The sequence below is a fragment of the Grampus griseus genome (genome assembly GCF_964374135.1).
Source record: "Grampus griseus genome assembly, chromosome: 3".
Taxonomy (NCBI): domain Eukaryota; kingdom Metazoa; phylum Chordata; class Mammalia; order Artiodactyla; family Delphinidae; genus Grampus; species Grampus griseus.
Genome location: NC_139019.1, coordinates 61,312,356 through 61,339,083, shown reverse-complemented (window position 1 = coordinate 61,339,083; position 26,728 = coordinate 61,312,356). Strand labels below are relative to the sequence as shown.

Sequence of the window (26,728 nt, the reverse complement as noted above, 5' to 3'; positions counted from 1 at the left end):
GAAAAATCTTCATTTATAAATATAACTTTTTTATACTCGCGAGTTTCATCACAAAGATTTTATGTATTTGTGTCCTTATTATTACCAGGGTTCCTTTTTGAGTCATTTAATACTTTTCCATAGGGAGCCATCTTTACTTCTGTATAGGTTGTTTGAGGTGCTCATCACCTTGGAATATAGATAGGATGCTGACATGGAAATTAAAGCCTCCAATACTCATTCACATGATATTAGCATAATTATTATTCAGAATTTTTCTGTAAGGAAGACTTGACTTTTCTCTCCCATTTATTTATTTTTTAGTCATTTATTTACATAAGTATGGACTCCTAGATATTTATTTTATCCTTTGGGTTATGAACTAATACTGTCATTATTCTACTGCTAAAATTTTTCAGCTTTGGTCTTAGGGAGTTGTTTTCGTTTGTTTGTTTTTTAAGTACCTGATGATCTGGATTTATTTTAACTGCCTTAGTTTTAGAACCAGCCATTTTCCAAGGTGCAAAAGAGCAGGTTTTACAGGTTTATTAATGTTTTTTACATCAGTCAGATTAAATGCTGTTAAATGGTTCTCTTTGTAATAATCATATCAGTAATTTATTGGAGTAAAGGTGACATTACTTAAATGACCATGAGGCTTAGAAAAATTGCCAACATAAGCCACAATATAAAATATTTTAATTAATACCCATTAAAAACCCCCGTTATGATAATGCCTCGTTTCTCTAGGCTCAATACAAACAATACATATAATAATTGATTTTTTTAAACCTTTTTGATGCAGACACTTCTAAAACAATTTTCTGTTTTCCAGCCCCTTGACAGAGAATGAAAGACATAACTTAATATTTTTTTCTTTCTACATTACACCATATATTATCTGAGTATCAGGAGATAAATGGTTAAAATTAAAGGCATAATATACTCTGCATAAGAACTTTATACTTAGAATAATACCTCAAGTCTTCATAACTGCTGTTTCAGCTATGTAAGGGAGACCTTTCGACTTAGTTCCAAATTCATAGATGTATTATGTAAATTGAAACTGCACTGTATCAATTTCTAGATAAGAAATATATTAGAAGGTACAGAATACATTAAAAAATTAAGCAGTTCCATTAAAAACAAAGTATTTCTAAAATATTGTTTTCAAATACACATGGTGCTGTATTAAAATTGGTTCATCTTCCTTTTTTAGGTATATGATGTACAATTAGTATACTAAGTTCAGCAAATGGAAATTTTTTTCTATAGATTTCAGCATCTTTGAAACCTATTTTATCTGTATTTATCCTTAAGCAGACTAAACATCCTTCTGATTATATCTTGTTTACCTTACTTGTTTGTTTTATTTATTTATTTATTCGGGGGTTGGGGGGGCTCTGCTGGGTCTTTGTTGCTCTGTGCAGGCTTTCTCTAGTTGCGGCGAGCGGGGGGCTACTCTTTGTTGCAGTGCGCAGGCTGCTTATTGAGGTGGCTTCCCTTGTGTGGAACGTGGGCTCTAGGCGTGCGGGCTTCAGTAGTTGCCGCGCATGGGCTCAGTAGTTGTGGCTCACTGGCTCTAGAGCGCAGGCTCAGTAGTTGTGGCGCACAGGCTTAGTTACTCCGCGGCATGTGGGATCTTCCCGGGCCAGGGCTCGAACCCGTGTCCCCTGCATTGGCAGGCAGATCCTTAACCACTGCGCCACCAGGGAATTTCCTGTCTTTTTTTCTTACATGCATAATTTTAAGATTTTTATTGAAGTAGAAATAATGTATATGTGTCAGAAGCAAATGGTCTCATGAATTTTTGTAAACTGAAGACCCCAATGTAACAAGTACTCAGATTAAGAAACAGTAATTGTACTTCAGAAGACCTTCCTTTAACATCTTCCACTTAATATCCTTCTTTCCCTCCCAGATGGAAACAATATCCTGACCCTTAATGACTCTGCCTTTTCTTCCCTATTTTCCTTCCTCTTTCCTTACTTACTGTCTGAAAAATTGTTGAACTAGTTTGAAGCTTTGGATGATGGGTTTGGTTTGCTTGTGGGATACTACTAGGTAAGGGTATCAGCAATCTGAGTTCCTTTAATCACCTCAGTTATAGATTTGACATGATTGAAAGGTGGGCTTTAATTTTATCATCTTTACTCTCTAGGATATAGACTCTCAGGATTTTAAACCAAAGACTAGGGAGAGTTAAGAGTCTTGGTTTTGGTGGATCCTGACCTCCAACTTTTGCTTCTGTAATTTTTGTGAATCTGCTAAAAGCTCTTTAGGCCTCTCAGCTTTTTGCTATGTAATAACAGTGATTTGGAGGAAAAAACAATTCCTAAGGTCGGTCAGATTTCTTGGTTTACTACTTCTTCTGGATCTTGCCTGCATAATTCATCACTGTTCTTTTAACTTTTCAGTGCCTTCAAACAGGTGTGTTTCATTTTTCTTCCCTAGCTCGCTATAAGGGTTATTCCAATTTGCTTATTTCTAGAAGCAGAACTCTGTAATCCTGTATTACGTGTTTTTAAAAAGTAATCTTTCAAGTCTTTTTTTTTTTTTAAATTTATGTATGTATGTATGTATTTATTTTTGGCTGCGTTGGGTCTTCGTTGCTGTGCGCAGGCATTTTGTAGTTGCGCCGAGCGGGGGCTACTCTTCATTGCGGTGCGCGTGCTTCTCACTGCGGTGGCTTCTCTTGTTGCGGGGCATGGGCTCTAGGTGTGCAGCCTTCAGTAGTTGTGGCTGGCGGGCTCTAGAGCGCAGGCTCAGTAGTTGTGGTGCACAGGCTCAGTTGCTCCGCGGCATGTGGGATCTTCCTGTACCAGGGCTCGAACCTGTGTCTCCTGCATTGGCAGGCGGATTCTTAACCACTGCGCCACCAGGGAAGCCCCCTCAAGTCTTACTTTTAATGACATTGTGTCATTGGAGTTTGTGACTTCTTTTAAGCATCTATAACTGGCATTGATTAAAGTTGTTTCAGTGTAATGAGTTCCCCAGACAGTACATTTTGGTTCAAAATGAAGAAGTTGTACAAAAGCCTCATGATATTTTTGTAAATTCTCAAATATGAGGTAGTTTCTTTTCTGAGGGATAATTTTAGGGGGACATTTTTCTTCATATTTGGCATCTAGGGATATTTGATTTATGGTGAGGTAATAGTTTCTAGAAAAAATTTAATAATAAAAGCAATGGTAATAGCTACTATTTGAGTGTTTAATATGCACTAGGCACTAAGGGCTTATATAACCTTCACTAAACTAATCAATCTTTATGAACACTTTCATGATATAGATACTGCTTTTATTCCATTTTACAAATGAGTAAATTAAGACAAGGGGAGGTCAAGTAATTTAACATGGTCATAGAGGCAACCCTGATACTGAACTGGCATGACCTAGTATTACCCATTCTGGCTGTTTGCATCCAGCTTCCATTCTGTTTTGGCCAATGTCTGTTCCTGTCGGTTGAAAACCTGAGAAAACAGCTAGCAGTGACACAGATTCAGATATAAAGTTATTGGAGATTGGCTCCCATCCTGTGTGGAAGCCTCATCTCTTTTGTTTCATTAACCTCATGAAAACATCAGTCCTTAAATTTTTTTCCTTTTAATTCAAACTAAAGGAATTATGCTGTTGGTGTATATATACAGTTAGTAATTAGCAGCCAGATCTAAAAAGCCATGCCATGATGTTCTCATAGCAATAGAACCAAATTGAAATTTCATAAAAAGTATAAGAGAAAGTTTCTTTTGAGGGGAATATACTTTGAAATAATAATTGATATCAATAATTATTTTAGGTATTAAGCAACATGTTCTTCGTGTTTGTTATCCAATAATCCTGTTGTTAAAACTTTGTACTGTTTCAAAGAATCCCTTTCATTTTAGTAAATTATACTAATTTATTTAATGTTAAATGTTAAGAATTAATTTACAGATCTTTAATAAAACATATCATGAAGCATTAATCTGTAGAAGTTTTACTTAATAGCTTTGTAAAATCTTTGGATGTGGGAAAGATACTAATGAAAAAAATACTCCTTTATAATCTTTTTACTCTAATTACTACCATAATCCTAAATACTTGTACAGTAAAATAAACAATACAAATATTTATTAAAATAATGTAATTGAACTTTAATAAAGTGTTAGAGAAGGAGAACTGGAAAGTGCTGTGTTAATACAGCTGTTTCATCATATACCAGTTTTAGGTATATTTTGAACATTTGTTTGATTAACATTCAGTAAAGATTGTAGGTGAGTGCTTATGCTTAAAGAATGAGATTACTTGTGTATCATTTTATTGGTTTATTAATGCATTTAATAGAATGAGTTTAGTCTGAAACTCCATAAAGGAGAAAGACCCTCAAGTCTGGCCTTGATAGAAAAGTATGTCTCAGTTATAGTCCTTTTTTTTTTTTTAAGCACTAAGAGACAAGTAATTTGTTTTGAATTGTGTATTCAGAGAAGATGATAAATGTTATAATTTATAGTTTACTTTTAAATATGGGTATTACTTTTAAAGTGCCTTTTGTTTTCAAAACATAAATTTAGTGAGTTTCTTTTGTTTGGAGAATTTCTTAAGATTTTGTTTTTATTGTGGATTTAAAAAACACTCAGATAATATTATGCTTACTTCTAAGAAAACTAAAGGTCATATTTTTTGATAAAGAGTATTTTCAGTGATATTTAAGCAAAGATTGTATCCTAACTGTAAGCACTTAACAAGGAAAACATAATTCATTAAGTGATATTAACCTATAACAATTTAAATAATTTATTTTATTGTTATCTAACAATAAATATATGCAAATTTCTTTCAAGTGATTTACTGATTTTTTTTCTCCTTAATTTTATTTAATGTTCTCTTTTAAAATAACAGTAGATTCATATGCAGTTGTAAGAAATAATATAGAGAGATCTGGTGTAACCTTTATTCATTTTCCTCCAGTGGTGACATCTTGCAAAACTATAGTAAGGTATTCCAACCTTGATATTGACGTTGATACAATCATGATTCAGAACATTTCTATCACAAGTATCCTTCATGTTACCATTTTATAGTTAAACCCGTTTTCTTCCCTGTGCTTAACCCTGCTCCCCCTTAACCCCTGGTAACCACTCATTTCTTCTCCATCTCTATAATTTTGTCATTTCAAGAATGCTATATAAATGGAGTCATACAATATGTAACCTTTTAGGATTAATTTTGCTCTCTCAAGCTCAGTGTACTTCTCTGGAGATTAATCAGCATTGTGTGTATCAGTCGTTTGTTTCTTTTTATTTCTGAATGGTATTCCATGGCATAGATGTTTAACCATTTGCTTAACCAATTGTTTAACCATTCATCCATTGAAGGACATCTGTGTTGTTTCCATTTTGGCTAATAGGAATAACACTGCTATGAATATTTTGTGTAGAGATCTTTGTGAGAATTTCCATTTCCCCATGATAAATGCCCAAGAGTGCAATTTTTGGGTTGTATGGTGAATACAGGTTTAGTTCTGAAAGAGACTGACAACCTGCCGGAATGACTGTAACCTTTTACATTCACCACCAGCATATGAATGATCCTTTTCCTGGACTTCCTTACTATCATTTGGTGGTGTCACTATTTTTAAGTTTAATTTTAGATGAGAGCCATTCTGATATGTATGCCATAACAAAACCACCGTGCTGTGGTTTTAATTTGCATTTCCCTATTAGTTAATGAAGCTGATTATCTTTTCATGTGCTTTGTTTGCCATTTGTATATCTCCTTTAATCGTTTATTGATGTCTGTATTAGTTTGCTAGAGCTGCCATAACAAAATACCACAGGCTGGTTAAATAAACAGAAATTTATTTCTCATAGTTTGTCACAATTCCTCCAGGAGGCTAGAAGTGCAAGGTCAAGGTGTTAGCAGGTTTGGTTTCTCCCAAGGCTCCTCTCCTTGGCTTGCAGATGGCTGCCTTCTTGCTGTGTTCTCATATGCCTTTCTCTCTTCTTATAAGGATGCCAGTTGTATTGGATTAGGGAACCACTGATATAATCTGATTTAACCTTGAAGGTCCCAACTTTAGCATATGGTCGCATTGAGGCTTCAACATGTGAATTTTAGGGGATACACAGTTCAGTCCGTAAGAATACCTTTTGCCCTTTTTTAAACTGAATTGTTTTTTTAAATGTTGAGTTTTGGGAGTGGTCTTTATATTCTAGATACTAGCCCCTTGTTTCATATGTAGTTGCATATATTTTCTGCCAATGTGTAATTTGTTTTTTTCTTCCTCTTAAGAGGTTTTTTTTTTTAATGGAACAGGAGTTTTTAATTTTGATGAAATCCAATTTATCAGTGTTCTCTTCTTTGGGCTGTGCTTTTGTTGTCAACCCTAAGAACTCTGTACCTAGCTATATAAATGTTTTTTTAAAAAAATGCTATGCCATGTTGAAGGAAAAATGATTAGAGATCACAAATTATAAATTTTTTTGCTGGGGGAAATTGTTAATTATAAAAAGAAGGTTCACTTTGAAGAATAGGGGCAGATCAGTCATGAACAAAATAAACACTTGGGAGATAATCCTTCATGCGTTTTTCTCATTTTTTCTGCTCTTCTGTGTAATGGCATAGATAGGTTTTGTTCTGGACTATCTTTTAAGGATGTTTGTTTAGCAGGCAGCCTTGGAAAAGAGAGATACTCCCAGACAAGATTATCTTGACTGGTAGTATCATCATCTGCTTTGTCATCCAGGCTGGGAATGGGGGCATCCTTGTTAAGTGCCCCGATGTTGTTCTTCACGTTCAGTCACAGCATCCTGTTGACTTCAGCTTCTAAGTAGTTCTTAAATCTATCCTGCATTTTCATCCTTGTCACTGACACTCCCTGATCCATTACCTCATCCTCTCAAGTGTCCTTTCTATAATGCTGCTTTCCAGATCTTTTTCTTCATCTCTTTAGTTTTCAGAAGTTTGACTTATATGTCTTGTTTTGTATTTCTTTGGGTTTATCCTGTTTAGGATTTACTCACTTTATTCCATCTGTACTTTTAGGTCTTTTGCCAAATTTAGGAATTTTTCAGCCATTATTTCTTGGAGTACTCTTTAAGCCCCACCCACCATCTGAATCTTTCCAGAGTTCAGATGATAGGATATTTTAGCTGTTTTGTTATAGTTCCACAGGTCCCTGAAGTTCTTTTTTTTTTCCCCCTTATCTTTGTCCTCCGTGTATTTTTTTTTTAACTTTTATTGGACTATAGGGGATGGGTTGGGAAATATCTCTGCAAGTTATGCCCTACTAGGGAAATGTCCATTCTAATTTTCCTGGGACAGCTTTCGGAGCTTTTTCTTTTTCTTGGAGCTGCTGCTCCTGCTGGCAGCAGCCTCTTCAGGGCCACTGCTGAGTGGCTCCTCCTTGGAAGAGAATTTCCTCTATTTCTTGGGGACTGTCTTGTTTCCTGACTCTTCAGGGTCACTAACTGTTTCCCTCTCTGGGGAAAGATTTATTCCTCTCGGTAAGACTTCCACTGCCAGCTGTCTCTTCAAGATCACTACTAACCAGCTCCTCCATGGAAAAAGATTTCTTTTTTGGGGGTTTGGAGAGGAGACAGATGGGTCTCCATTCCATTCTCCATTTTTCTCTTTTGTTCAGATTGGGTAATTTCTGTTGTTCTGTGTTCTAATTCACTGATGGTTTCCTGGTCCTCTCAGTACTGCTTTTGATCCCATTTATTGTTTAATTTTGGTTCCTGTATTTTTCAGTTGTAACCTTTCTTGTTGGTCTTTCTTTATAGCTTCTATTTCTTTGTTTAGATTTTATAATTCTTTTCTAAGACATTCTGGTTTTCATTTGTTTCAAGGATGTTCCTAGTTGCTCATTGAAACATTTTTATGACAGTTGCTTTAAAATCTTTAATAGATAACTCTAATATCCCTATCATCTTAGTGTTGGCATCTACTGTTTATCTCTTTTCATCCAGTTTGGGATCTACCTGGCTCTTGGAATGGTGAGTGATTTTTTTTTTTTCCCCAAACCTTGGATATTATGAGATTATGGATCTTATTCAAGCCTTCAGTTTTAGCTTGGTTTGTTTGACACCATTCCAGCAGAGAAGGGTGGGGTGCATGCCACCTCATTACTGCCAGGTCATGGTAGAAATCCTGGTTCCCCACTCAGCCTCCATTAATATCTCAGGTAGATTGTGCTCATTATTACTGTGGGTGAATGCGGGATCTGGCTCCCCACTATTATTCCCCTGATAGCTTTCTGGTTGGGAGGTATAGAAGTGCCTCATTACTGTTCCACATGTGTCTTCCACTGACACCACAGAGTGGTGTGTCCTTGTTACCACTGGCTGGTGATGTTTCAAGTCCTGAGAGAAGTGTCCACTAAGCATCCTCTTGTACTAGCCCAGTGGGGAGGGATAAAGTTACCTCAACTGATAGGTAGGCTTGGATGTCCAAGCTCCCTGCTTGGTCTCCCCACCGTGGAGGTGCCTCATTAACTGGTGGGGATTAAAGTCTCAGTTCCATCTTGGCCTTTTCTGATACCACCCCAGTGGGAAAGTCGGGGCTCTTATTACATCCTGGGGGGAGGGGTGGAAATCTAGGCTCTCCATGTCAGCTTTTGCTGGTGGGGTTAGGGGTAAGGTCATGTTTTTTTTCTCTAGTGTTGGCTGCACTAGAGCAGTTATTTTCTTAAAAAGTTTTCTGTCTTGCTAGACTTGCCATTTCCCTTTCTTGGTCCTTTGGCTACAGAGAACAGGCTTTTGGAGGGTTTGTTTCATGTATACTTGTTGGTTTTCTGTGTTACGCACTTCTCTTCCACCCAGTCTTTGATATATGAGGTAAAAATGAAAATCCAGGGAACTCACTGTTGTGTCATTCTTTGGATCCTGAGATCCCTATCCAGTCTTTCTTCATCTCTGTCTTTTCTTTTTTATATTTGTTTTATACGTAACGTCTTGGGTTTCTAGTTATACTTAGCAAGAAGAATAGGAAAAAGTATATCTATTCCATCTTCCCAGAAGTGGAAAGTATGTTTCAAGTACTTGGTAACAGAAATTACCTCTAAATGGTAGTTGCATTGGATCTACTTAAATATTATTGTCTTTGTGTGCTTTTTTCGTTTGTTTGTTTATTTATTTTTAGGACTAAATACCTATAAGCCTGATTTTATTGACAGAGATAATAAAGAATTCAAATGAAAAGTACAAAACAAAAACATAGAGTCAACTCTCAGGGATACACATAAATCTCTAGCTGAGTCTTGACAACACAGGGATCTGCTTAATTACCAATTTTTAACCTGTCAAACTTTATTAATGATTTCTTTTATGTGTGTTGCAGTCCAAACAATTTTCTTCTTTCTTCTGACCCTTTGATTCAGTTACAGAGTGACTGATAATTTATGGAAACAGTTTTCAGGTTTTGGGTAGTCTCATATCCTCGGCTTTGTTAGAATTTAATGGTTATGTTTTCCCTTTGGGCAGCTGTGGGTATTTCTATGGTAATTTAATATTTTCAGAGGTTTACTATATAATATAAAAGTATTATCTATTGCACTAAAAGACAGTTACTGTGTCATAAAATGAGAAAAAGCAAGGCCTTTCTTCCATATAGGTAACATAATAATTTTAAATTGCCTCAACAGTAATATTCTATAGTAAAATATCATTATTGTAAGTGTTTTTAAAAAAGTTTTCTTTGTGTAATATTTGGGCTGTCCCAGGTCTGAACTAATCTTGGGATTGAATTTCTTTCCTGTAGGCTGATGGTCTAGAGGACAATGAAAAGGATTTCTATGATTCTGATGAGGAACAGAAGGAAAAGACTGACAAAGGGAAGAAGCCATATACTATGGATCCAGACCATAGACTTTTAATTCGGAATACAAAGCCTTTGCTTCAGAGCAGGAATGCAGCGGTATGTAAAAACCACTATAAGAAATAATTCACAGATTTTTTAAAACAGTGGTTAAAAATATGTAAGTTTAGTAAATAAGTCTTTATTTTTGAGTGTGCTAATGGAGCGTTTGTTGGTTTTTTTGTTTATATACTAAAAAGCAGGTTTTAATAGGATTACTTGGTTTGGTAGCTGTATGCCTACTGGACTTCATTTCCTTTTTGTGGTTTTGTTGATTGGTTTCCTAAGATATAAGTTCAAGATGTTTACCAGTTGATTGGAGGACTGTGTATATTTCTCTACTACTGGATTGTTGTTGTGAGTACTTAATCTGGTATCAGTCCATAATATTTGTATCTACCTGATAAGAGTTTTGAAGAGACTAACATATAGTAAAAGCACCTAGCATAATGCCTCAATTAAAAATTTTAGCTGGTAGGAATAACTAAAAATCATCCTTACTGGGGTCCTAAGTTTGTTGTTGTTGTTTACGTCTTTTTATTTTAAATAACCCTTTTATTTTAGAAGAATACATGTGCACAGTAGAAAATTAGAAAATACAGACTAGCAAAATTTAATAAAATTAAACCATTACATTCCCATCACTCAGGAATCACTGTTATCTTAATGCAGTTTTTTCCAGATTTTTTTCTGCATAAATGTACCTATTTCACATGTGTGTATGTCTATACATATATATATTTTTAAAACCAAGATGAAAATCATAGTACACATAGTATTTTTTAACCTGTTTTTTTTTCTAGTCAGTTCTCTATTTCTATTTCAGTAAAATTTCATCTCATTTAATACCAATTTGTCTTAAGTTCTTTTATAACTCGTTCATCTAAACCAGTTGCGCTGCATTGGGTCTGGTTGTTACATCTTTTAAACCTCTCAAGTCTTGCAGAATGTTCCCCTGGATTTGTCTGGTTGCTTCCTTTTCTATATCCTGTGTTTCCTGTTAACTGGAAGTTTTATGTAAGGCTTGATGAATTCAAATTCAACATTTTCTTAAAGTTCTTTCAATTAAAAAAAATTCTTAATGAATCGTTCTGTTCAAGTAGTAAAAACTTTGAAAATGAGAGTTTCCTTTGTTTTCTGATGCTTGAGAATTTGGTCCCTAGAGCTTTGTATATCTATCTTAGGAAGTTTTTATCTAATACCTAGTACTTAGTTTCTAAATCATGATTAAGTACTGTGTACAATAACAACACATGTTATTTTATTAATGTTGTAAAATATGCTTATATTTTAGTATACTCTTGCTTGACCTGGTGGTACTTAAGTACTGTAACTTGCCACCTAAAACTACTTTATAATTGACTCACTGTTAATTTAACTTTGTCTTGGAAATTGGTTTTATAGTTCAAATACTCACTGATGAAAAATGTTCTTGAATAGTGAAACAAATAGAGGTAGTTTGTACTTTTTGTACCAGTATGTTTTGGTTCCCCGCTTGTTTGATTGTGTACCAAATAGAGGTAGTTTATTTTTTGTTCCAATACCTTTTAGTATCCTGCTTATTTGATGATGCTAAATATATATAAAGGTTGACTTTTGAAGAATTGTGAATAGAGGTTCTTTTTTTAAGCCTTATTCTCAACTTGCAAGAGAGACTTTGAGAATTTGTTCAGGAAACTTAGTCTGTCAGCGCTGTGTAGATTGAATTGGCGATAAGAGATACTGGAAGCACTGTTGGGAGGCTATTTGGACAGTCTAGGTAAGGTGATAGAGGAGCAATGGTTAGAAATAGAAAAGTTCTTATAGGATGTACTTTCTTATGAACGTACATAATGTAACTGCTGAAGGCCTATGAGGTATATTTTTAGTTGTTTTGGAGTTTGGAGTTATGGGAGCTTCCCTCATGGCTTTTACAAATTAGACTATAAATGTCAAATTTGGGGTATTGAAGAGATTTAAAAACTGTTAGATTTGTAAATATTGGGGAAAAGAAGATCCTTTATCCCTTTTGTGTTTGGGAGTGCCCTAATTAATGTATCAGAACAGATGACATACTAAGTGGAATCTAGAATCTTAAAAACATTGACACATATAGAAAGTACAGTTTATTAAGCTTCAGCTTTCTCTTCTATCATATGCTAATACTTATTAGCCACCTGTATGCTTTAATATTTTAAAAAAATGACTGTCACCTATTTGTAGATTAAGTCAATCATTAATTGAGTTTTTCTTAATAAGATTTTAAATTCAGAAGTTTGTTGTATAATTAAAGTGTATTTGTAGATCACAGGTGAAGAAATAAGATATCCTTAAACTCCTCAAATCCCCAAGTAATGTCTGAAAGCTATAAATCAGTCATCTAAAAAAATGTACACAAAAATACCATACAGCAGTAACTTGAGGATCCTGTAACTCTATTTTTTTAAAATGTTTCTTAGTTTTAGAAGAAACTCTTTTTGTTTCGAGCACCCTCAGGTACTATATACTCTTTAGGCATATGTAAAACTCCTGCCATATTTTATTAGAACTTTATAGTTCAAGCAGAAGTAAAGTAGTATTAATATATCATCCTAACCAAAGGTGGTAAGATGATTAATTTCTGTAGCTCTCTATCTGCAGTTGCCACACGCTGAACTGGATACTTTCAGCAAGTGGGAGGTCTGGACTTTCGATCTCTGGATCTAAGTGTAGAGACATGTAGGGGAAACATAGTACTCTTATATTTTATGACAGAGAAATTCTGATTACCCCTATAATAGCTTTGAACCGAAGACTATTTTTAAGGTTCTGCATTTTGAAAAGCAAGATCATTTCAAATGCTGCTGTTTTAGAGGAATTGTTTTAATAGAGTCCCCTTAATTAAAACTTAAATATACTGACCTTCTTTGGTTTTAAAAATTTTAACCTACTTACTGCTGTTATCTTTAAGTGTCTGGTTTCATTCCGTCTCGGAGCAGCAGCAGCACTAGGAAGAGTATGGCATTTGGAGTGTGTGTTGAGCCTTGCCGTATTGGCTGTCAGACTTTGGGTAGTTTGTTTAACATTCATTTTCTTTTCTGAGGATTTATTGGCTTCCTAGGGCTGCCGTAACAAATTACCAAAAACTGAGTGGATTAAAACAATAGAAATGTATTCTCTCACATTTCAGGAGGCCAGAAGTCTAAAACTCAAGTTGTCGACAGGATTGGTTCCTCCTGGAGGCTCTAGGGAGAAATTAGCTTCTGGTGGTTGCCAGCAATCTTTGGCATTACTTGACTTACATGCCTCAGTGCAGTCTCTGCCTCCATCTTCATACTGCCTCTTCTCTGTGTGTCCTTTTCTGTCTCTGATAAGGACACTCACATTGGATTTAGGGCCCCCCAATCAAGTATGATCTCACCTTGGTCATTGCCTCAATAATATCTGCAAAGACTTTATTTCCAAATAAAGTCACATTCTGAGGGTAGATACTCTTAGGGGAACACTATTCAACCTGCTGCATAGGGTAACAACATATTCATCTTATTTCACAGCAATTTTGTAGGAGTTAAAGGGAATAATATGTAAGAATATACTTTGAAACTGTAGTATGAAACTGTTCTCTGCTTTACTTTTTAGGTGGTTATGGCAGTTGCTCAGCTGTATTGGCACATAGCACCAAAATCGGAAGCTGGCATTATTTCTAAATCACTAGTGCGTTTACTTCGTAGCAATAGGTAGGACATGATTTTTTATGTGTTTTCTTTTGTATTACTTTAAAAGTAATGTTTGAACAAATAAAATGTGTCTCTTAGGCATGTAACATGCAGCTCTGACTGTATTTTATCAATGAGATTTCATACTTAAGGGGATTATTATAAAAGCCTTTAGATTACTGATCTCAAAGTTAATGCTAAATATTGAAGGTTTTTTTAACCTCAAGCCCAAAGAAGTTGAAAATATTTTTTTAGCATATAGTATATACTGTTACCAGTAGCCTAGTATTAGTGTTTGATATTTCTAGGTGTGACAATAATAATGTTTGGGAGTTCTATTAAGTCTGGAATCACTGAAAAACTATATTAAATGTATTATCAGATTGACTTAGTGTAATTATACATGACTTTATATAAAGCAATACATATGCTGAATTATGTAGTTTATGACAGAATTACTGCTCCCTGTAAAGTTACAATATTTAATTACTATAGTTTGTTCTATTTAAGAAAAGAGCTATGTTCTTAATAGCTACTTATTTTAAAGAAATGCATACTGTTTTCATTTCCTGGAGACAGGTAGGTAGGTAGTAGGTAGGTAGGTAGATAGATAGATAGATAGATAGCAGAATACTTTTCTCTTTAATTTTACCTCTCTATAATTCTGCAGTTCAGGTCAACAATTCAGAAAACTTTGAGTTCCTGTGGCATATACTTTCAGTGTTTAAAAAGATTTTGCCATTTGTTTTGTTTTCTATATTTAAGAATACTATTGTTCAAGCTATTTATCTTACCCTGGATATTTTGCAGTAATTAGTTATTTTAAATTTAAAAAAATTTTTCCATTGAGCACTTATGCTGTTGGAGTTGGGAGGAGAAAGATAAATATTTATTTTCATCCATACTCAAACTTAGTGCCACAACTTTAGCCCTAGTTTGGCTTTTGCCATTCTTTAGTAAGATACTATTTCCTTTGTCTTTATACGTAGTCGTTCTTTCCCTTTTAACAGCTCAATAATTTTTGTTTTCCATTGCTGGTTCAAAGAAGGATCTGGAATGCATCTTTCACATGAAGCATTATACCAGATTCAGTTCCATGTTCATTTCTTAGATAATTGGATGTAAAATAACATGGTTTTTTAAAAAATATCTTTCACTCTGGGCAGAATTGAGTCACATGGTGAGCCTTCCAATCAAGAGTTTGTATTAACACTGTGGTCATGTTTGTTCCATTAGCCCTAAGAATACTTTCTTTGCACGTGTTCAGAGCAGCTACTGTATTGACTCTATATCTTAGGAATACAGTATTATAAAACTTGTTTTAACTCTTCCTCGTGATGAATCAAATCTAATTTAATAGTTTATAGGGAAAATGTATTTTTAAAAGAAGGCATAAATATCTAAGATTTATTAATAACTTTTCAATATTATATTTAAGAGTTCCACTCAGTATGAGTCTTATTGCTGATTTTTCTTTCTTTAATGTACTGTTTACTTAAAGATATTTCATTGGAGAATATACCCAGTGAAAATTCTCCTTTAATTTCTAGGGAGGTGCAGTATATTGTCCTACAGAATATAGCAACTATGTCAATTCAAAGAAAGGTATGTACATTGTGAACACAAAATTCAAGAGAGAAATGAATACATTGTACCTTAAATGTATTTATATATTTATTTTTGTAATCTAGGGTATGTTTGAACCTTATCTGAAGAGTTTTTATGTTAGGTCAACCGATCCAACTATGATCAAGATACTGAAGGTATGCATGCTCTTATTTTTCAGATACTCTAATGCATGTTTACTTTGACGCTATTGCTGTAACTTTTGGTTTAGCATCTGTAAAATGGAGACCTGTGGTTTTTTTTTAAAATAGACATTGAGGGATTTTCTTTATGCTTCTTAAACTACATTATTTTATACTAATTACTGTGCTACATTCTAATAATACAAAGTTAAGACATGCTACCTATACCTTGAATAACTCAGTATGTGAAGGAGACAGACATGGAAACAGATAATTTCAGCACTATGTGTTTTAAGTGATAAAGAGGTTTGAATTGAGTGTTGTGGAAAAAGAGAAAGATGGGGCCAATTCTCTGGGATATTTAGAAAAGACTGGTGGAAAAGATGATGTTTGATTGGATCTAAAAAGAATAACATGATTTCGTCAATTTTTTTGTTGTTGGCAGGTAAGTTGATTGGGAGGTTGTAGCATTGGGTATAGGAGAAAGGCACATTTTATGCTAACACAAGGGATTATGAAAGAGTGTTGTGTTCAGGGAATGATAACTACAGTATAGAATATAGTTATGGGTATAAAGTTATAATGATTAAAACAGTGTGATATTTAGATAGAAAAATAAGTGGAATGGAAAATGAAGCCTGGAAACAGATCTCTGCCTATCAAAATGTACCATATAACAGAGGAGACATTGTAAACCAGTGAGGACTATTCATTAGTAGACTATTCAGTAAATATTGGAATGATTGGTTCTTCACATTGGAAACTGAGTTTAATCACAAAAAAACAAAAAACGAAAAACTAAGACACACCCAAATTGAAGGATAAATTTACAAAATAATTGGTTCATAATCATCAAAAGTGTCCACTTCGTGAAGGTCAAAAGAAAGGTTGAGAAACTTTCAGACTGAAGGAGACTAAAGAGACAACTAAATACAATGTATGGTATGGATCTGGAGTCTTCTTTCATACATTGTTGAGATAACTAGTGAAATTTAAATGTAAGTTATTATTGCATAGATGTGATGTATCAGTGTTAATTTCCTGATTTCCTTGGTTGTATTGTGGTCTGTAAGACAGTGTCCTTGTTTGTAGAAAATATGTACAGATGTGTTTGGAGATGATGTGGTATCATTTTGATGACTCTGGACTCAAATGGTTCAGATAAAAACTGGTTTTTACCTTTTCTGTACATTAGAGATTGTTTTTTAAAATTGTACAAAAAATTAAAATGTTCTCATCAAAATAAAATGAAAAGTCAGTTCATAATCTAGGAGAAAATATTTCCAGTATATATATCTGAAAATTGACTACTCTCTGGAATATATAAAGAACTGCTACAATCTGTGCCTTTTAGTTGGAGCATTAGACCATTTACTTTTAATGTAATTATTGATATGAGTGTGTTTATGTCTACATCTTGTGTTTTGTTTGTCCCATCTGTTTCTGTTCCTTTTTTCCTTTTTGAAGCTTTCCTTCAGATTAATTGAATATTTTTTTATGAGTAGAAACTGAAAATTTTTAGCAAGCCTATTGGAGATGAGCTTTTAATTGCATATTTCTTGTAACTATAAATCTGGAAGAGAGAATTAAACTGTCTAAATATTTGAGATGGTAGGATGAAGAAAAACTAAATAAGGGAATAATTGGTATCTGGAATATAGAGGTATTACACGGAGGGCAAGTCGTTTTCTAACTTTATTTAATTAAAAGAAAAAGAAATAAAACTACCTTAAGTTGTTTAGGTTAATTAGATATAAATTATAAAGTTGGGACAAACAACTAAGGAAGACGTATGATTCTCTTTTTTGTAATTACTTTTAGGCACTATATAATTGTTCTGTTTGTAGGTGTAGGGAGACAAAGTTCACCTGAAGGGTATAATGCCTCCCATTTGTAATAGTGTGACTTTTTTTAAAAACAGAAATTACCTTTCTATTAAATGCATAACCTTTATTAAATTCATCCTTTTTATTTGTGTTTTAACCTGTTTACTTTCTCTTTTTTCTATCATAGCTTGAAATTTTGACAAACTTGGCAAATGAAGCCAACATATCAACTCTTCTTCGAGAATTTCAGGTTTGTGTACAGTGCTAATTATACAATAACTTCTAAAGCATCTGTTCAGTTTAAAGTAAGATATATATCTTTCTCAATTTAGATATGTGTAATTGTATAAATAAAACAGTGATTTGGGGCAAGATTGACAGCTAATAAATTTATAAATTTTCAAGAATAAACATTAACTACAAATCTAAAATTTAAGGGAAATGAAATGGTAGTCCCTTTCATGTTTTCATATCATAGAATTTGAGAGACTGGTTTATAACTCCTTGTTTGAAAATAAGTCACTGTAAGGATTCTATCTTTTTGTGCTGTCATCATCAGTAGTCCATGCTATACTCTCATGAAAATGGCTTCACTTCTTACATGGTTGTCCCTATTTGATTGGCCTACTACTGTTTTAGACATTGTCTTCTTAGCTTCATGTATAGCTCCAAAAAATTGGTTTAAAATTGGCCTCATCATGAGTTTTTAAATTGTTGTTAATGTTTTGTTTTGCTGTATTTTTTAAATCATGTGTGCTGATGGATGAGATGCTTCCCAGCTACACATCACCCCAAAATACTAAAAAGTTACTTCATGGATCTTATGCCCTTTATGATGAAAGGGTTAGCTCTGAAGACTTAGTGGTGGAGCACGGTAATAGAAAACCTCTTATCAGTATTACGGGTTTTACATCTCATCAGCAGTTTTCTTAGCAAAAGTATACCACATGCTACACACTAATCACAGAATTTTTGTCAACTCCCAGCTTTTATAGATTTAACTGATTTTATTGCCATAGTCATTCTGTATGCCTGCATTAAATTTCTTTTTAGCCATATAGACGTTGTATTTCTTTTTAACTGTATGATCTTACACTTTTAACAGGAGTAGTAGAATATTATAACATATTCATGCTTTATAATTTTGTAACTGAATTACTATACTTTCATGCTATATATTTTTCTAGAAAAACTCCTTGTAAAATTAGGATATCTGCTTATCTTATATTCACATACCAGAAAATATAGTATCTCAAGTTCTTATCTAATAATCTGTGGTATAGAACATTGCTTAAATTTGACTTTGTTTTAAAGTTTTTGTCTTTGTGTTTGCAGTTTTTGCTTTTCCTCTTATCATGTGTAATCTGTTTGGGTGTCCTTTTGCTGTCTGTTTTCTGCTTATGTCAGGGTTACTGGGGTTTTAGGGAAGGAATCTCAGGTAATTTTATGGCATTATTTACCTGTTTCAGGATATTGGTGATCTAGTCATTTCATTTAATATCAGGATGTTTAGTAAGGTCCACTGTTTAGTGAGACTTTTTAATATATTCTTTCTTCATGTATCCTTTTTTATCACTGTCTATATTTTACCTTATTTCTGTGTTTATGGGTTATGTTCATAGATGTGTACAGTTTATTCATAACTTTTTGAGAAAATAGAGAAATTTTCTAAAGACTCAGTTTTTTGTAACTGAGGAAATTAGGTAATCAACTGGGAAATGGTTTTAAATACAGTTGATCTTTCCTACATGGAACTAAGAGAGTTTAATTTGTTTAATTTATTTCCTCAGCATTTAATCGTGTTTTGGTACCATTTTCACTAAATTCGTGTGTCTTTTAGATATTCTTGGATTTTCTCCTCCATTTGCCATTTAGGCACCATTTAAATGCATATCCTGTTTTGCATGTTAGATGAACGTGGTGTTAATTCTACATTAGGTACTTGTCATTTGAGGTTGGGAGTCATTTTTTTAAATTTCAATTGAAAATGGGATTTTAAATTCCATTTATATATAATGTATATAAATATGCATATTTATTAAAAATAAATTTGTCTCTGTATACAATAAAAGCTTAGTTTTTAAATTAGGAAAGTTATAACCAAAGTGAAATTCTTTAGGTCTGTAATAAATAAGTGATTAATTTCTTTTTAAGTTTATATAAATATATGGTTTACAGTGTATTTTTAAAGCATTCTTTTCGAGAAAATCTCTTTCAAAAGTGTGGTGTTTTATTTTGTTGCAAATCAAGTATTTATAAAGTCTTTATTGAAATGCTACTCACTGTAGCTATTGCAGTTTACTAACATTCAGATACCATTTTGAAAGTATAAAATGTTTATCAGTAGCATATTGATCCTTTTCCTCCTCTTCTCCCAATTTTTAGCTTTAGTAGCTCTGAAAAAGCAACCCTTTTTTCATAGATTCACAGATGCTGCTGGTTAAATGAACTGAAACCTCCAAAGAGAGGGTTCTCATCATCTCTTTCAACCTTGCACTTAAACTAATTGCTGTCCTTGGGTGACTGCTCCCTACTATCTCTTCTGGAGTCACAAGCCACTGTAGCCACAGGTGAATGAACCTGGCTTGAAAATGTGCCTCTTCTGTAGCCACATTCTTTAAGTGAAAAAGCAGAACTAAATTAATTCAGGAGTTGGACCTCTTGTTATGCCTTTAGATGAGAAGATTATGTATTCTAGAATTCTTATATTCTGACAGAGCTTAATATATTAGGGATTTGTTTGTTCACTTGATAGTGCCAATGTATGAACTAACTGAGATAATTTTTTAGACCTATGTGAAAAGCCAGGATAAACAGTTTGCAGCAGCCACTATTCAAACTATAGGCAGATGTGCCACCAACATCTCAGAAGTCACTGACACGTGCCTTACTGGCCTGGTGTGTCTGCTGTCCAACAGGGATGGTAAGTTGACAGCTTCATTTTATTTTCAAATAATTTCTCATTTGAATATTCTTGGTATGATCTACAGATTGTAACTTCTTTTTTAGTATTGCATTTTAGTTTTTCCTGTATGTCAGTAGCATGGTTACAGTGAATAGTAACATTTTATCTTTTGAACTATGCGCACGCACACACACAGTTTTTTGTTGTTGTTTTAGTAAATTAGATAATTAACTTACAAACAGAATTTTCTTACCTGACCAGAACTAAGAAAGTATAATTTGTTTATTTTATTTCTTCACAATTTAATCACCTTCATTGCACCCTTTCCACAAAGGTTCTATTTTACTGCTTTTTAATGACATATGCTATGTATAATATTGGTTCACCTGCAGAGGGTGCTAAAAGCAGGCAAATGACTTTACAACATGAGAAGTTATAAAAGGTAGATCAAAAAAGTATGTAAATGTGTAACTTCAAAGTTTTTTTCCAGAAAGTCACTTAATAATTTTATATTCAAGATTAATTAGATTTAAAAGTCATCAGTTTGGAACAGCTTCATGTTTTTAAGCCAAACAGTATCTAAACATTTTGTAAAACTGGATAGGTAATATCCAGTAAAATACATAATCTAGATTTCATACTTTCTGTGGTAAATGTCCGTTATTTCTATGATACGGCTTTAGAATAAATGAGACCTTTTGAAGAAAGAAAGAAAAATGATTCAGCTTTCACCTTTAAAATAATTTATTTAATTAAAATGAGATTAAAACAAGGGATTTTTTTTAGGAAAAGCATAATTTTCTGTGTAAAGTTATTGAAATTATTTGTGGAATTCTAAATATAATTATGTCATATCTAGACCCAGGCATATATGACATAGCAACCATAAGGTGAAACATAACAAAATTGATTACTTTTTATATTTTATTTGAAAAGTAACTTTTTACTACGTTATGCCTAATTGTCTTTTTCCAGATGTAGATCTCTAGAAAGCTGTAATATTATTGTAAATACTTCTAACGAAAATAATTTGAAACAAAATTTATCCCCAAATAAGAATGATGTTTCCTGTAAGCATAAAATTATAAATTTTAACCTGTAAATTCAAGATATTATGATGGATAGAACGTTTTTCTATATGCAGTATTATAACTTCAAATAAGTGGCAAGAAAAATTATCAAGGAAATAGATTTTTTTAAAAAATTGCCTGTAGAAGGTAACTACAGAGGATAGGGTGCTAAATGTCATCCATTTCATCTATTTCTACTTTTAACAATAACATCCTCTTTGTCTCTATTTCTATGTCACACTTTAAAATGTGAGTTAAAAAATATGTTTTCATTTTCCTATGTCTTTAATAATGACTTTCTAAGACACACTTCAATTTGATTGCTTACAAAAAGCACCACAAATCAGTTAGAATGCTGGCTAGTTCTTTCAAATACAAAATGGATCTAAGGTTTGTCAATTTTATATTTTGACCACTTTTTCTCATGTGAAATTTTCAAGCTGGATTTTAAAGCAGTTGTTTCTACTTAGGCTTTCTAACACATTAATTTCTCAAAAACTGTTTTTTATTGACTTTGATTTAAAAGATGAATATTCTGTACCCCTGTAGTACTTTTTTCTTTTTAGCAAGTTTTGCTTTTATCTATTTTCAAAAAATTTTTATTTTATATTGCCGTATAGTTGATTTACAATGTTATGTTTGTTTCAAGTGTACAACAAAGTGATCCAGTTATACATATACATATATTTATTCTTTTTCAGACTGTTTTCCCATTTAGGCTGTTACAGAATATTAAGTAGAGTTCTTTGTGCTATACAGTAGGTCCTTGTTGATTATCTGTTTTATTTATAGTTATGTATATATGTTAATCCCAGACTCTTAATTTTTTATTGACTTTGATTTAGAAGATGAATATTCTATACCCTGTAGTACTTTTAAGGGACGAATAGATCATTTTATTAATTAGTCAATGGGAAACTAATATAATTTATAATCACTCCTCAAGGTAGATTTACTGACTTAAACTCTGACATTTCAATGTTCAGGCTTTTGTTTTTGGTAAACCAAACTCTGTTTATAACAGTGGATTTTTTTTCTGCTTTGAATATTAAGAAAGTTAAATTGTATTTTTCAGGTTCTGATTTCACAATCATCATTTGCCTGATTCTTTAACTGTTTATCATATATGCTTCACTTTCATAGTTTGGAAACTGGCTCAGTGACATTAAAGAAAGTAATAATATTTTTAACTTAAAATGGTCAGTTGTTACAACAGAGCCCCTTTCTCTTCCTATTGAAAGATCTGCTTTTAGGAATAAATGCTGTGAATGAGGCCTCAGTTTCTTTAAAATCTGTAAGCTCTTTTGGCCCTCTAAGGGTCTATGACTCTTTGATTTTATATTAGTATGAATACCTCATCATCTTTTTAGATAATGTATCTTACAACCCCAGGAACAGCACTGAGACTCCATTGTTTTTACATATATTTAATATATTCTTCTTGACCTGTAGGGTTTTTATTGTTGTTGATGTCTTCCTTCTTGGCATGGACAGGACTTGTAGGCAGACTTGAAGGTTGCCCTAAAATAGTCCATTATCACTATGTAAGTTTCACTGATAAACAGATTTCTTAAAGACCTTAAGGAGAAATCTGCATTTCAGTTGACTTAGGATAATTTAATTCCTCAGTTAATTTTCTTTAGATAATATATTAGCAACATTTGCTTGTCTGAATAACCTTCTTACCATCTACTGTAAACTAAAAGAATTGGGGCAAAGACTATTTTTTGTTTTGTTTTGTTTTATATAATAGGCATTTGTTGAAAAGTTGAATCAGTTGAGGTATTTAGTATGTGTAGAATAGATGAATAAGATATTTGTCAGCCTATAGAAAGTTTCTGCCCATAAGGAGCTCACAGCCTAATGGAGGGAGGCAATAATAAACAAGTATACCACAGGGCTCCCCTCGTGGCGCAGTGGTTGAGAGTCCGCCTGCCGATGCAGGGGACACGGGTTCGTGCCCCGGTCCAGGAAGATCCCACATGCCGCGGAGCGGCTGGGCCCGTGAGCCATGGCCGCTGAGCCTGCGCGTCCGGAGCCTGTGCTCCGCAACGGGAGAGGCCACAACAGTGAGAGGCCTGCGTACCGCAAAACAAAAACAAACAAAAAAACAAAAAAACAAGTATACTACAGTCTTCCTGTATATTGACCACTTACTCAATTGCCAGCTGTCTGCTCTCATGCAGAACTAGACTACCTGTGTTTGAATGTTAATGTCGTCTTGAATAAATTACACAGTCTCCCTGTGCTTCAGATTGCTCGTTTGTAAAATGAAGGTAATAGTAGGCTGTACTAATCTTGAGAAACTTAAGTGAAATAATCCAGTCACAGAAAGACAAATACTGAATGTTTCTACTTGTATGACGTATTAAGATAGTCAAATTCACAGAATCCAAGAACAGAAAGGTACTTGCCAGGGGCTAGAAGAAAAGGGAAATGGGCAGCTACTAATCAGCGGGCATCACTTTTAGTTAAGCAAGGTGAATAAGCTCTGGAGATCTACTGTACAACATTGTACCTGTAGTCAACGGTAAAGTATCATATGGTTAAAAATTTGTTAAGAGGGTAGATCTCATGTTAAGTGTTCTTACCAAAATAAAGTTACAATGTTTAAAAATAGTAGGCTATACTTCTTAGAGTGAGGACCATTAAGTTCTGTTGAGGACAAGGAGAAAGCTTGGAAAGGCCCAGAACATAAGATCACTTTGTACTTGTGGTAGAGTACCACTGCAGTACTGAGTGAGGTCTTTGAAAACCAGGAGGTAGCATGAAGGAAAAGTAGGGTGGAATTACCCAAAGGGAATGAGAAGTCACCTGGGTAGGGTAGAATAACACCCTCCCCCTCCAACCCAACGCCTAAGATGTCCAGGTCCTGATGCCTGGAATCTGTGAATATGTTACCTAATGTGGCAAAGGGAACTTTACAGATGTGATTAAGATTCTTGAGATGCAAACAATAAATGCTGGAGAGGGTGTGGAGAAAAGGGAACCATCCTGCACTGTTGGTGGGAATGTAAATTGATACAGCTACTATGGAGAACAGTATGGAGGTTCCTTACAAAACTAAAAATAGAACTACCATATGACCCAGCAATCCCACTACTGGACATATACCCTGAGAAAACCATAATTCAAAAACAGTCATGTACCACATTGTTCATTGTAGCACTATTTACAATAGCCAGGACATGGAAGCAACCTAAGTGTCCATCGACAGATGAATGGATAAAGAAGATGTGTATATATACAATGGAATATTACTCAGCCATAAAAAGAAACTAAATTGAATTATTTGTAGTGAGGTGGATGGACCTAGAGTCTATTATACATAGTGAAGTAACTCAGAAAGAGAAAAACAAATACCGTATGCTAACACATATATATGGAGTCTTTAAAAAATTTTAAAGAAAAGGTTCTGACAAACTTAGAGGCAGGACAGGAATAAAGACACAGACGTAGAGAATGGACTTGAGGACCCAGAGAGGGGGAAGGGTAAGCTGGGACAAAGTGAGAGAGTGGCATGGACATATATACACTACCAAATGTAAAATAGATAGCTAGTGGGAAGCAACTGCATGGCACAGGGAGATCAGCTCCATGCTTTGTGACCACCTAGAGGGGTGGGATAGGGAGACGCAAGAGGGAGGGGATATGGGGATATATGTATACATATAGCTGATTCACTTTGTTATACAGCAGAAATTAACACGTTAGAAAAAAAAATTCTTGAGATGGAGAGATTATTCATCCAATAATCTTGGGCCCAGTGTAACCAAGAAAGTCAGATGTCAAAAGCAGAGGCTAGAATGATGTCCTTGCTGGCAGGGGGCCTTGAGCCAAGGAATGTGGGTAGCCTCTAAAATTTTGAAAAGGCAAAGAACAGATTTCCCCTTAGAACCTCTGTGGAGAACTTAGTCCTGTTAACAGCTTGATTTTAGCTCCATAAGACTTGTGTTAAATTCTGGCTCCAGAACTGTAAAATGATAAATTTGTGTTGCTTGAAGCCACTAAGTTTGTGGTAATCTATAACAGCAACAATAGGAAACCAAGGTGCCACCAAAGGGTAAATAATGCCAAGTTTATTTCAACTATAGCCAACCCTGCCTCTACATGTGAATAATTAAAATTATATAACTTTTTTTAATTTAGGCTAGTTTTGCAATAATATATTTTAAAAAGATACATTTTTTACTATGGATTCTTTAAAACCACACTTAACCATACTTTACTTTGCATGGTAATTGCTTACTTAACCACTTAATGTTTCCTAGCAGAGTGTAAGTTTGATGAGGGCAGAGTCTCATTCTGATTTGTTTCTGTTTTCCTCATAGCTCCAAAAGGTGGTCTTTATAAAAGTAATACCCGCTCATAGTAACATAGAACATTAGAGATAGAATGGTACATTCTGGTTCTGAGTTTGAATTCTTCAGTGCATTTCTCTTTCTTCATCTTTAAGATGATGATAATAAGGTACCTACCACATGTTATTGTGAGAATTAAAAAGAAATATATCATTTTGTAAACTGAAACATTATGAAATATTAATGTATCATTCCCAGGGAGAAAGAGGGTGTGTGTGTGTGTGTGTGTGTGTGTGTGTGTGTGTGTGTGTGTGTGTGTGTGTGTGTGTGTGTGTGTGTGTGTGTGTATGTACACACATATATATAATATGAAGTATATATGTTTAATAATAATTAGAACGACAAAAACTTTTGCTTATATACTTAAACGAGGCTAGATAAGAAAATGTATTTCAGAGAAAAAGAGTAACAAAACACAAGTCATGGTATATTTCCAGAATAATATTAAAATAAACCTATGTGTTTGCCTGGGGAATCTCTAATATCCATGAATCTCAGTTAATAAAAATGCCAGAATAATAAGTAAAGGCAGTGTTGGTGTATTTCTTTGGCATCAGTAACATTAGTAATCATTTATATAAGATTCATTCCATTAGGTCAGGTGCTCTTACTAGTTTATGACATTTCTCTACCGTTGCCACTAAAATCGTAACTCTGGACCAGTGGTTAGCCTGTGATAACTCAATCTCAGAATCCCAATTTGAGGATCTGCTTCCTAGAGCCACTCCTAGTACCAATTACTATATTAGTTAAGGCCCTGGCAAGAAACAGATGACTTAAAAGGGACAATTGAAGAGAATTTAATGAAAGAACTGTTTATTTATAAATTGTAGGTGGGATTAAGGGAAACCAACAAGGTATACTGTAACACCCTGGGGCTCGCAGGGTAGCAAGGTGGGAAGCCATTACCATATGTAGAATTGAAGTGAAGCGGTTTGAGGAGTCGGGACACTTAACAGACCCTGAAGGAGAGAGCCACTCATAGGAACTGAAACCTTCAATAGAGGAATGCTAGCACTGCCAGGGAGGTCTGGCAGGAGAGGGATCCAGGGTAATAAATATTCTCTCCTGCCCCCTGATTTCTTGCTGGTGCTTCCTATTGGCTAAACATACCTGTAAGTGAGGGACAAAGGAATCTGGTTGATACAGTCCACAGAAGTCAGCCTCTAAGGGCACAGAGTTGGGCCAAGAAATGCGGAGAGTGGATTCATGCATCAAATGGAAACGGTTTAGCTCACAAGCCGACCCTTTCTGGCTACTTCTATAGTAACACCTTTCCTACTACTAATAATACGTGATACTCACTTTTCTAGACATACCACTTAAGGA

At 34.1% G+C, this 26,728-nt stretch overlaps 1 protein-coding gene across 6 annotated transcripts in view; it reads left to right on the top strand.

Moving 5' to 3' along the window:
• The window catches only part of AP3B1 (adaptor related protein complex 3 subunit beta 1), a 283,649-nt gene that overhangs the window by 116,930 nt on the left and 139,991 nt on the right, over positions 1–26,728 (top strand). For all 6 annotated transcript variants that reach the window (XR_014296557.1, XM_082651961.1, XM_082651959.1 and 3 more), the window contains exons 8-13: positions 9,720–9,875; positions 13,413–13,510; positions 15,040–15,094; positions 15,181–15,252; positions 17,251–17,313; positions 19,854–19,986. Coding sequence is in view for 5 of the 6 variants with exons in the window: in XM_082651961.1 (XP_082508087.1) it covers positions 9,720–9,875; positions 13,413–13,510; positions 15,040–15,094; positions 15,181–15,252; positions 17,251–17,313; positions 19,854–19,986 (577 nt within the window). In the remaining variant the exon portion in view is untranslated. The remainder of the gene's footprint in view (positions 1–9,719; positions 9,876–13,412; positions 13,511–15,039; positions 15,095–15,180; positions 15,253–17,250; positions 17,314–19,853; positions 19,987–26,728) is intronic.